The sequence below is a fragment of the Lingula anatina genome, chromosome 3 (genome assembly GCF_051362555.1).
Source record: "Lingula anatina isolate TDL-2025a chromosome 3, LinAna3.0, whole genome shotgun sequence".
Lineage (NCBI taxonomy): Eukaryota > Metazoa > Brachiopoda > Lingulata > Lingulida > Lingulidae > Lingula > Lingula anatina.
Window position 1 is genome coordinate 11,935,722 of NC_141769.1, and position 13,739 is coordinate 11,949,460.

General features: G+C 37.2%; 1 protein-coding gene across 1 annotated transcript; it reads left to right on the forward strand.

Moving 5' to 3' along the window:
• The first annotated feature begins 8,868 nt into the window (after positions 1-8,868).
• LOC106155388 (growth hormone secretagogue receptor type 1) lies at positions 8,869-11,156 on the forward strand. The gene has a single exon (XM_013530187.2). It carries the CDS (start codon positions 9,745-9,747, stop codon positions 10,945-10,947), a length of 1,203 nt encoding a protein of 400 aa, XP_013385641.1. The 5' UTR covers positions 8,869-9,744; the 3' UTR covers positions 10,948-11,156.
• The last annotated feature ends 2,583 nt before the right edge of the window (positions 11,157-13,739 follow it).

The window sequence follows — 13,739 nt, forward strand, 5'->3', positions numbered from 1 at the left end:
AGGCGCAACAGTTAAAATGTGACGAAATGGCCAAGTGACCATCGGGCAGTTATAATATCGGTCTGAAGCCTGCTGCTGTAACAATTATTTTCAGTGATATATGTTAATGGAAAGTATTGGCTCACTCCTTAATCTCCCCCCCCCCCCACCTCCCGTCCTCGTCCCCATCCAGTCCAGAGAAAATTTACTCTCCTTATAAAAGTTTATCTCCTTATATCAGTTGTTTAAAAAAATAACAATTGTAACGACATACCAAATATATGTCGTTAAGTTCGCAATCCTGCCTGTTATATAAATCGTTTTCTTTTTTTTTTTCAAATCTGAATCCAAATCTTTGATGTCTTGCAAAGATTTCGTGCTGACTTACCAAAAAGCACACCTGCTAGACGTGAAGAAGGGCCTAGTCGGCACAGCTTTTACATTATTGATACATGGGTGATGCGTAAAAAGTAATGAAAAAGAAGTGTTGCATTTTAAGTTAACCCATGTAAATGTGTCTGAAGTACGTATGTAAATGAGATATCATTGGGTCGTAACAGGTAAACATCCTGTGACAATTTTAGCTATTTCGGCTACCTCGGATTTACCAAGACACGTGTAGAGATTAGTTGATGGCCATTTGCGTTTAACATAGCACGACCTTAAGTCCCCGTAAGAATAGATGACATAAAAAGTTATAAAATCCGAATTTAAAGAAAAAAAATCTCATCTTCTTTCCATTCTATTCTAACATTAGTACGAGGAGATTTCAATACAGTGTTCCGCGTGGGATTCTTGTGGAATCCCAACTATCGTGTTATCCGGTGAATTATATGAACGTTGCTCATCTGGGTATATTGCAATCAAGCTTCGGCCTGAAGTTATGTAAAAGAGGGTTAATTGTAACGCCCCTTCTCATCGAAATCTGCAGTGGGAACGCTGCATGGAGAGTGCTTTTCGCTGTAGAGCTCGACGCTCACAGAAAAGATTTCTGACAGATTTATTTTGACAGCGATCAAGATGTTAAAATGTCAAACTCATGCATTTATATAAGAAAGCCATTTCTCCATATATTTGCATTAGTTGAGCATATCATATTTCCCGACTAGCGGCGACGTTGGTGAAAGGTAAAAAAAGTCTCTTGTTAAGGGTCGTTGTGCATATTTATAACCAAAGAGCAGTAGCCATGACGACAGCAAAAGTGACGAATGGATTTTAAATGGGTATTGAGTTCAGGCAATGTTGTCAGATTCGGGTGACATTTCTTATAAAACTTATGCAAACATTCTTCCAATACACCTGTGTAGGATTACGCATAGACCTTTTTTTATAAGATACTCTTTTTGATGTCAATTTTCAGCCAATTTTATTTATTGATACATTTTATAGACATCTACTTTAAAGCGATGAGGAAATACCCTAGGTTCTAGATTCCGGTATTGCCAGCTCGATCTTGATTTTATATATGACCCATAAAGCGACTCCACCACAAGGTATATTTAGCAAGCTAGCTTTTACGTTGCTCTGACACTCAGGGTATGAGGAAAAGACTGTATAAATAATTTGGCTGTGAACCTTTGAGGCCAATAGCGCGTACTGACCGGTTACGGTCATTATCCGCCCTGACGTCCTTTCTATATAAAGAGGACATGGCAATTCGCTCCGCGAAATTAGGTTTATTTCGAGGTACAAATTAAGTTGTAGCTCCTTCTTTCTCTCCTGTTCCCTAGTGATTAAGATTCTATGGTTTGTATGAAGTGATATTAAACTTAGCAATATATGTCTTTGTTGTAAACTTAGAGGACATGGCAAGGTTATGAAAATGCTCATGTAGGGAAATATGAAGACAAACCGAGTGGACAGATTATTTAGGCATTTTAGCGTTATCTTAATTTCATTATAAAATTTGTTCTTTTCAATAGTGGAGCCGTAGGCCTTTGCACTTCATTCATAGAAAGAAACGTTGAACCTCTTCACGAAAGATCTGATCCCATCAATTGTCTTTTTTATGTGTGTTGTTTATGCCCAAACACAACAGGTATCATTAGCATAAACGTCTTATGTTTTTTAAGTTGGTTTCGTGATTCCCCTGAGTGTCACCGTTGTCGCAGTTATTTGGTTTGATTTTCATATATTCACCAAAGGGGTCCACAGGAAAAAATATGCTGATTGATTAAACTCCATGTCATTTTTTTTTTTTGCTGCTTTACTTCCGAAGGTATAATTTCATAGAATGCGCTGATGTATCCAGGTTATACAGTTGGGCATATTTTTTTTTCTGAAAATCATATCCAACCATGGTCTTTTAGTCCCGTACAAAATGTGCTTGGCTATAACAGATCATTTATACACTAGGAATGAAAATGTCCTACGTTTGTCACGGCTCATTTTTCGCAAAAATTACAAAATCATAAAATCATGCTTAACAAAAATAAAGTAAAAAATGCTTTGTTCTAGCATATTGACCAGGTTTAGGTGTCGCATCGTGTGATCAGAGGTCACTGACGTCAGGGATTATAAAAGTGGGCGTGGTCGAGAAAAATTTCCCGTAACATTTGATAGTAATGAAGATTAACGTGTTTTGAAAGAGACCTATATATTAATCAAACCAGATAATGCAGTTCCCCCGTGTAAATAAGTCCCTCGTGTCCAGATAATTTGTTTTTACCTTGTTCCACGATGTTGCTCTCTTTAATGTCAAAGAAAAAACACGGGCAATATTACACATCAGGTACATGTACGCTTCCGTTAAAAACACGGGTGTTAGGTATCGTAAGCCTTGCCCCCTGTCAAGTTGGATGGTTGTCATGCACGACCGGTCCCCCTATCAAGGCATTATGTGTCAACAATTAAGCCGTGCTTGAGCGAGTCCCAGTGTGTATCTTTTTATATTCCGCAGGGACTCTATCGACCTGTAACATTAAGGGCAGGGGTTTGCTCCCTACAAGCTCTGCCGACTTGCATAACAGGAAAATAGTGAGAACAAAGAGTCAAGATTGTTCCCTTCACGTTTTTATCTCTCTCTGTTAAATTACAGTATATGTATGGCGATTTGTACTGTACAGATTTCATTCCGTCCTAGCGGCTGACAACTTGTTAACTGTGTAAATTAAATTGTCAATTCAAATATTAATAAAAAGCATTATACTGTATCCCAGAGATTTATGTAAATGCTAGTTATACGGATGTTTAAAAAGTTTTTGTTCAAATATAGTGCTCAGAGAGAGTTAAGAATTTTCATAATATTGATAATAAATTATTGAGCACTTAATGATATATACATGCACCATACATTTGTCGTTCCCTATACTACGGTTAATATTATTATATGTACAAGTAAAAAGACATGATCTGGTACCAGCTTCTACAGGTTGAGATGGTTGATTTTTGTACATTTTATTGAATGCACATGTTCTTCTTCTTATTATTATTATTAGAAATGAATAGTATAAAAACATAAAAGATAGAGATGACACTATATGTACATGTAGAACTTCTTGAATGCATGAGTTTGACGGCTGGTGCGTCATTTTGATTTTATTGTCTGTAATTTATATCTACTGTAGATGAATTAATTATTCTTTGTGTGTGTGTGTGTGTGTGTGTGTGTGTGTGTGTGTGTGTGTATTTCTCATCAAAGATGAATTGATGATTAATTGGACATCATATTTACAATGACTAGATGATCTGCTAAGAAGTACATTTTATTAAAGTATTTGAATTTCATGCTCAGGCAAAGGCACTGAATATGCCCAGAGAATTTTAGGGAAACAGCTGGCAAGTTTTTATTCAAGTCAAAAATCCTTTCTGGCAGTTCATTCGTAAATTTTACCCTTGAAGTTTACTAATGATAAATTGTATATATACAATGAGGACGAGAAAAAAACTTGCCAACATTTGTTTTCTCAATATATTTGCAACTTAATTTGCGATATTTTGGGCACGCATTTCTGTAAAGATAACCATAATTTACCAGGACATCAGTAAATTTATAGGAAAATGCTGATACAAAAAGACAACAGTAGCGAGGAACACTTGTGTTCAATAAACCTTCAAGTAATTTTGTACCGAGGGAACCGAGAAAAATTTTTTAAAAAATTCCTTCGAGTTCTGAAAAATACTTACAACTGGACCTTGACAATAAACCGTTCTGTGCAACCTGACACGTTTCCACTAAACTGAATTTAATGAGCGCTATCCATCTTCAATAACTACTTACAAATCAGAACAGTGCGTCAACATATGAATATTGGACTTGGTACAAATGTAATGCATGTCTCAGTGCTCCTTTATTTAGTAAATTACTTTACGTGCAAATCACTTTATTTCAATTTGCTGAAGATGTCCATGTATTTGTTTACGGCTGTCAGTGCACTATTTATCATTCATGGACATCAGTAAATATCATAATCGGGGTCAAAGGATGTAAAGGATGTGCACTTTTAAGAAAAAGAAAAATATACCCACACATACTAACGAATGGTCAGACAAAGGCTACAAAATACATTCGTTTTTCTTTTAAGAAAAAAAATTCCATAAATTTTCTACCAGCACGTTTGATAATTATACTACTACGCTGATTCACTAAAATAAGGTCGTATTGTACACACTGAACCCATTTTAACGTTAATAGTACTCTCAGGTCAGGGTGCTTATATTTGGGAAGAATGTAGTGGTTTCTCACTAGGGTCTTGTGGTTGAATAGAGTAGTATAATGGAAGGTAAACCAACACTTGCACCCTGTCAAGCGTTAAAGTAACGTCGCTTATATGTGAAAGAATCCACCCCAAGGCAGCTGGAGTCTTTTTTCCTTCACTGATTTAAAGACCACAGTGCAGCATACAAAAACTGGATGCGTTATGTCAAGGGGTATTATGTTGTCCGACATGGTATACACGAAGCCGTCCCTCTTTCACAAACGGTCATTAATTTGGTTAAGGAGTTTGAACTGTCCGGCTGTCTGCTTTCCTACCCACGGGGCAGAGCCTGGGTTCATAAGGAAAGAGCTACGCATGTGCAGCCCGAAAACTGGTCTAAACCTTTACATAAAAAAATTTAGGCTATTTTGACCAAATATAATTCAGCAGTAGTCCAGTTAAAAGAGATACTGTACCTATTAATTTATATATATAAAAAACATTCCTCATGATTTAGGCCAACGCTTATTTTATTTAAATAAACAACAATATGGATTTATTTAAATATTTTTTGGTCTAAAATTTAAGACTCATTTTCAGGCTATAGCTTTTTTGCAAAACCTACCCTATCTATTTCTTTCAGTCTATCCGAACGTACAAATCAATTGTATTCGATGTCAATGTGCCACAGCTCTAGCCAAAGCACAATGATTGCATTAGGTATGAAGATGTTGGTTGTGTTTTGTGTGATACATTTTTTCGGGCGTAAATGCGATAGTTGTGACAAGTTCTTGGCAACATTATAGTGTACCTCACAACCGACAAAATACAGCCAATGTCTATAACCAAATCAGTTATGATTGGTCAAAAGTTTGCAGAGCTCATACAAAGGGGGCTAAAATGGCCAATCATAATGCCACCTTGTAAAGTATTATACGAAACAGACTGATATCAACTCATAGATCAAACAAAGGGGTTTCGATCACACTTCATATGACATTTTACGTGAGAGGTTTGCAAAGAATAAAGATATAAAATCTTCGCTTTCTTTTTAACTATTTTTGTATGCAGAAAGCTATTGCATTTCAGTGCCGCCTTTTGTGTATTCGTTATAGCCTCCCTTTTTATTCAGAACTGGCTGTCAAAGTATAGGCGTCTACTAATGTGCAGTAGCTGTCTCTTACGGTAGATTGTTTGAAAGAGACACAGTTTTAGGAATATGATATATATATATATATATATATATATATATATATATATATATATGCAGGGGCGGATCCAGAGATATTTTCTGACAGTCTTCCAAATTATCTTTGTTGATCCATCCTCCATTTTGACCGTCTTCCGACAGAAAAAATTAAATACCCGTGAGTGTAAACTTGAAAATCTGACCGTCTGAATCCGCCCGTGATATGATATTATAACAACCAACTTGTTAAAATTTCAATAGGAGAAGCTAGAAGTGGCATTTCGAAATGATTTCATTCATTCAGAAAAGCATCATTACCGGTAGTATTCATTTCCCTGACAATTTCCAAGTTTTCATATTGAATATGCGTGACAAGTGATTTTGTCTCAAAGGAAAGTCGCCTCCCCTAAAATTGACTGCGAGTGGATCTAAGATAATAAGATCGGCTGGCAATCATGCAAAGGTTAATTGCATAAAATGCAGGTATCAAAGACCTCTAGCATGCACGGATAGTATGTAAATATTGAGTTCACTATGATGGGTAAAGTAAATAACACGCTATCATATCATGCATGAATAATAAAATAAATTTTAGAGATTCAGCACAGAGATTCTGTCGATGGTGGCAACAGTTGGTAATGACTGCATAATGAATCTGTTGCGCACGATTTTAACGTAATCCGCATGCATAAAACACAAACACAACAAGCTATACTTAATCTAAATATCGGCCGCCTCGCGATATCCGAACTTTGATACAGTTTTCACATTGAATATAACGCAGTGAAATCACTGATCGCGTATTCTCCACCAAACCTTATTTTTCTTGGCGTTTTCATTATAAACTCAATACCATTTCCACATCTGAAATCTTTTCAAAACGTCGTAACCCCAAGCAAAATCCAAGATTAACAAAAACCGTTCTATTTTGCCCTTTCGCCACCAGAAGTGTCAGTGCTAATTTTTGCATTGCAAAGCTTTTTTTTGTGAAGTTTTCCAGTTTATTAGATATTCTAAAATTAATAAACTGCAGCATTGCTCTGCCATACCTTTTCATTGCTTTGCTTTATTTTTGGATTGGTTTTTGCCCTTCACTTTTTACGAGTGATAGAGCAGTCTTGAAATGGATTGGACAAGTAAGTGAAGTCTTGGTTTGACATCCAAGTGAACGATTTATTGTGCAAGCCAACATCAATTCAGTCTGTAATGAAAAAACGACTAAAAACGATTTAAACTAAATTGAAAATGATTTTCCCAGGATAACTGATGCCGATTATATTCCTACTTCATGTTTTCTCTGTAATACAACGAAGAGCACATAATTTTACTTTTCATGGTGGTATTGTTAACATAGGTTATTGCGTACACAATGAGAAGACATGAAAGCTTAATGCAAACGGAAATACGTAGATTCATGAACCATACGTTCTTTCTCGAGAGCTGCATGTAGTTTATTAGCATGTATACATACTTGGCAAAAAAAGTCAGTATCTGTTTAATGTATCATTGGTTATAGCTTATCTGACAATTCTCTTAAGTCATTCATAAAAAAACTGACAATGGGTTTTTAATTTCTTTTTAATTAATTTTTTTCTTCTGTGAAGAGTAATTGCAATCACACTAACAAGTCAAATTCTAGGAGCTGCTACAGTTGTATCCTACCTGCTCCTGAACATTACGCAAAGCTCTAGTCTTCCCCCCTCCCCCTCAACCTCCTTTAACATCAAAGGGCTACAGCTTTTTTTAATGTTTATGCTTTATATATATTTTCTTTTTTCCTTTTTTATTTTGTAGATTTGTGAATAAAAAGGTTAATTCGGCCCTGAGGTGTTTTTGAGTCGCAAACATGGACATGCACTTTAATCAGTAATACGCGAAAAGGTTGATTGATGGTGTGCTAACAAATCATCAAATAACAATCTGAAGTATTATTGCAACGGTAATTTCATTTCGTCGTCGAGTGTTTACAAGTTGCAAGGTTCACAAACAATAATGTACATCGTTTGTCATTTTTTTATGAATAGGGTATAAATTTCCACGGTTCTTGCACACGATACTAAGACAGCTTTTACATTTTCTGGTTTTGGTTTCTTTTTAATATCGTTTTGGTAACTGTAGAATCCCACCTTTAAAGGCATTCCGTCATCCTTCAAAGCTTCTTATCTTCCTCAATTTCGAACTTAAAAACGACAAATCCTCTCGAATAAAATTTTATCTGAAATGTTCATTCTACCGGATGACACTATTTCCTTTTGAACGTATGAACCTCGCGAGATCCAAATCTTGACATCTTTCGACTTCACCTAAGAAATCGTAAATATTATACAAGGCTATGATACAGGGCGCTGCGTCAGTTTCTTGCTTTTAAATGAAAACTAAGTAATTTCCGATTTTGAGCGGTGCATGTATACTGTCAGGAAGACGGACAGCGGTCTAAATTATTAGGGGTAACCTTAAGAAGTAAATTATTTAACAAAAAATGGCATAAGACATCAAATACAGGTGCAGGGACGAGCAATGACTATCGAGTAGGAGAAATTTGCTTTTTTCTCTCTAAGAAAATTCGATTTGGCACAAGATTGCGGAAAGGATACACCCACTCTTAAGCAGGTGGGTGATGACGTCATTTTTGCGTAAAGTTTCTCGCTGGACACAAAATCTTCACAGTGCAAACATGTGAGTTAGCCAGAAAAAATATCTGTTCATATGTAGTGAAAAAATAGCTTTGGGCCTGCTCTTCTCTTTTGCCTTTCTCCACCCCCTTGCTCTGAATCAAAGCTAAAGCAAAAGCAAAACACACCTAGGTGACTTCGGATTCCAGTAAAGAGATCGTATCAGATCGTGCGAGAAACGGGAACAACGACATTGATGGTTTTCAACTTTTCGAGTAAATGTTTTCGAGTAGATGCACACAGAAACCGAACACCAAAAACGCGGGGTTTTAATATGAAACGTGACTCGCAGTGCTATGCGATATACCCGAAGTTTGAGATAAAAATAACTTTTCAAAAGAACCAAAATTTCTATAAGCAATGGGTAGCTTCATTGCACATGAACTAAATGCACGTTTCCTAGAATCTTATTTGTGTCTTGTTATTATAAGAGGAAACTCATTGACCTAAGCTATTGGTGCATGCACCTAAACTAAGTAACATCGTTCATATGGTTAGAATGTTGACTAAAGCAGCAGTAGCAGTATTTTAACTATTTGTCTGAACGCCGATACAGGTACCGCTTTTTCTCGCTGAATTATTGAATATTTATTGATTTTTATTACAGCGTTCGTGCGTTTCTGCATTAATTACACTTGTTTACCTGACATATTTCAAATCTCATTATGAAACAACAGATACATAGATACCTTAAAACAAACACAAGTTATGGTGTTTTCTTCGGTATCTGGAAAGTTTCTTTCAATCTCGGATAGTATCTGCAACGGCATTTCGAGATTAGCAATCAATTGTTTCGACTTCCTTGAGCAAGGCGTCTTTTCTTTGTCTGTTTACACTGCTAAGTTTACGCCACAAAACATATCGGGTTCTGAGAAGTTCCATTTGTGACGTCGCCAGTTGTTCGTAGCAACCAGGCGTTTTAAAAGAGTCCAGCAAAGGTCTGAAACTGTGCATACACATTTCATTTGGATCACCGACCAGCGGCTACGGATGGCCGGGTGGTTATTACGTACGATTTACGGCGTCAGATCAGGAACACAACAAACATTTTAATAAGTTAACTTGGCATGAGAACGAGATTAATGATTGAATAGATATTTTCTGAAACAGACACACTCCAAGATGCGTGGTCGTAGAGTCTTCACCACAATCCCACCGCAATTTGTGGCTTGCCATTGAGTACGCTCAAGCGTACAACTGAAGACACACTTGACAGTGCGCGGAAGACTAACTTGGTAGAACATCTGTCAACACTCATCTTCCAACTATGAACAGCACATGTGAATGTTTAAACACTTCAGCGGTGACAAGTGCAACAGACCCAAGCGTGGCCGCAATCAACGCAGCTGCGGAAATATTATATTCCGTGTTTCCTTTAGTGTTTCTAGTTTTTGGATCCGCGGGAAATATCTTGGCGTTTGTCGTTGTTCTACGGAAACCGCTTCGCCATAGTTCTTCAACACTCTACCTGGCGGTTTTAGCCATTGCCGATTTGGGTACACTTTGGTTTGGCCTCTCTAGACACATATTGTTGGCTTTTTGGGACCTCGATATTCGAAAAATACACTCATCAATCTGCAAATTACAACCGTTTTTGCTGTATTCCTGTCTTGACTATTCAGCTTGGATTTTAGCGGCAGTCACAGTAGAACGGTTCATCTCCGTGCATTTTCCACTAAGAGCCCACGTACTGTGTACTCGAAAGCGTGCCCGGTCTGTTGTGCTGATCTTGGCCCTTCTGGTTATGCTTAAAAACTTTCACGTTTTTATCACTCGGGGAGACGAGTATACATTTGACGCCAATGGCACCTCGATTGACTTAAAAACTAGCTGCGGTTTTCCATTAAAGGAACATAGGTATTTCTGGGTGAACATTCTTCCCTGGATTGTTTTCCTGTTTTACGCAGTTGGACCTTTCACCATAATACTCACCATGAACATTCTCATTATCAGGAAGGTGCTGAAATCGCGTAAGGCCAGGAAGGGTCTCACCATGCTCGTCCTTACTTCTGGCAGGATGGCTAATGGTGCAAACCAACGCACAAACGGCAGAGGCCATAATAAAGGTTTGGGAAACAGCGAGGCGACACAAACCACCGTTATGCTGATTACAGTGTCCCTGGCATTCCTCCTACTGGCAACGCCGAGTTTTCTTCATGGTATACTGGGGCCTTACTGGAGGAAGCAGATAACGAACCCACACGGGGAAGCAATGTACAATCTAGTTCGAGTCCTGGTTCTGTGTCTTAACTATACAAACCACAGCATTAACTTCATATTGTATTGCATCAGCGGGAAACGGTTTCGGACACAGGCGGTCATCCTGTTGACCTGTGGCGCGAGGCAGGAGAGACGGTCGAACGTCCAGTCTGGGACGGCAAACACCACGGCACGCAGAGGCCAAAAGAGACAAACCCTTGAAACACAGCTTACCTGTGTGAGTACCGTGACTTTAGACACTCCGCTTTAATAGCCAGGCGTTGTGACTGACATTCAATTAATGCAGCGCCAGACTGACTATTATTTCGTTACCGGCATACCTTAAATTTGTAACGTTGATGTAACTTCAGATTTAAGTTACTATATGTCTTGCACACATAACGCAGAACTTGCAAATGTGAAAATGTACTCAGACAATTGTAAAAATAAACAGAATATTGATGTATGATTATGACAAAATAAAAACTTCACGTCATTTGCCATCTTTCTACATAAAAGTAACTGGAGGACTAGTTAGTCTGAATCGCTGTGATGTTGTAAACAATTCGCGTTCTGGTCGCCAAGTCCTTTTCCAGGAATTGACCCTATTATGCTGCACTTAACCTAATTACATCCGACCAACATTAATTGTGCCAAAAATGCCATCAAAAGTTAACCGTCAGATATTAATGTTTTCTTGGAACGGAGAAAATATTAAATAACCTATTGTGCCAATGTGGTGTCTTAAAGTGTACATGCAAGTAATTTGGGTGGAAAAAGAATACCACTTCTCGCCTTTTTCGTTGGCGGTATTGGACTTCAAAGTCTTCTATATTGAACGATTTCTCACTGGTAGTATATTGTAAAGGGCTTTAATCTATCTTACATTGTGGTAATTGTTTTGGTGAATCGTCTTACACGTGGCGGTGGTTTGGATATTCCCTCTGGTAGTATATTGTAAAGGGCTTTAATCTATTTTATATTGTGGTAATTGTTTTAGTGATTCGTCTTACGCATGGCGGTTGTTAGGTCTTCACGGCTATACAGGTACACATGTCTTCCCCTTTTGACAGACAAACGAAAAATATGAGGGGGTCTAAGATCTTGAGCTTCACTAATTTTTCTGTTTTTATAATGCTGTATTCTCCTTCTTATAATTATTATTTTCGTGCTGATGTGACTTCTTTATTCCATATAAGTTTCCTGGTTTTGTTCCGTGTTCCTACAGCTCCCCTCCGAGCGTGCGCACACACGCACACACACACACACACACACACACACAAAGAGAGAGAGAGAGTACTCTAGACGCGAAATCGACACACCGCCAACTGAAGATGAATTAATGAAAATGCGTATTGAGCGTGTGCCTTTGTATGATTCACATAATGCAGCCATCTAAAGGTTATGCTTTTGTTTTTGTAAATTCTGTATCGTACCTTCATGAACAGAGGCAAATATATAGACGCATGGTGACATATTTGTTCGTTTTTCTACAGCATTGCAAATTTGCCCGTTCTACCTGTAGTGCACAATGATTTTTTTCTCGGCTACATTTTTTATTCCAAAGAGATTTTGCCCACATTCCAGCCTCATTACTACCTGAAGTATGCATGCTCAATTGACGACTTTTGCTTTCAAAAACGTTCGTATTTTCTAAGACGCCTACACCGCATACCCAGAAACTGAACCAATCGTTTAAAAAGCCAAACTGAAAAAAATCTTTACTTTAGCTTTTTATTGGATTATCACCTGAATACAAAGGTGCCTTTGTTTGTGAGCGTCTTCATAGTCAAATCAGTCGTAGGAATTAAACTTTTTTAATACGAGCTTGTTTTCGTTTACAAAAGGCACTTAAAAAGTCATCCAAGAAAATATGATACATAAATAGGCTTCTTGGGCTATCAACAAAGAGTACTAAAAGGTGCAGTTTATTTTGTCAAATTAAGAGTATGAAATTATTTTCTAAGCAATAATTAACTCTAGGGTTACTGACATCCGTCAGGTATTTCCCATTCTTGTTCACAGGTGTCCGCATTGTGCGCAATCCCCGAATGAGCAACGTAGTTCTTTTCAGATATTGCGGTTGAATGCAACTGACAATTTTTCAGATCGAATCTCTAAATGGATTATCTAGGAATGCTTTTAGCTTATTTTTCAGTTATCCAGTTATACAATATTTTGTTTTTCTGACGCGAGTGTCATGTTGCACGCAAACCGCAATGGTGAACACATAATAAAAGCGCGAACTAATTTCTTGAAAATTTGCAATAACTTTTCGTGATTTATCATATTCTGTCTGTTATTGAGATATTTGTGTACTTAAAAGGAAACACAACCCACACACATACTCATTATTCAAGGACGGTATTTGAGTGCATATTTTTAAAAATGTGCCTGTGGAAAAAAAAAGATTTTTCGTTACCTGTTTTTGAGATGAGAAGTATGATTATCGAAAATTATTTCTTAAATAACGACAACTACATAGTGTTTAATTAAAATTATAAAGAAAATAATCTCTGTCGAAGATGCGTGTCTCTGGGTCTGTTCACACACAGGGCAAACTGAAATTTACCTTGACTGCGTCAACTGACGTCACCAAATGACATCATAACGTACATATAGGTACGCCTTGAAACTCAATTCAATTCAGTTCATTCCTGCACTGGTACACAGAATAACGTGGCCTTGCATAACATAAAAACAATAAAACAAAATGTAAATGAGCAAATATACCTGTATACAATGGGCAGATGCACTACTTAGATTATTTGTATAATTTTCTTACCAAATGGCAAGATGCAACTTCTTGGTATGTTTACAGATATATCATAAACCCAATTCATGGAGTATACATTTACAAACGTATGTAACATACTATCAAAAATTTAAATTTGCAAAGGACATGCTAGAAGGTACTGAGTACAGCAAATACTTCACTTCTTTTATTTAATGATTTCATTATAAAATTGGACCTGGAAACTTTGTAAGCACTGTAAACCACTTTGTATAATTTACTTTTGGGTGACCTAGTATCAGTTTTTAGACAGATTTTACCAAAGAAAG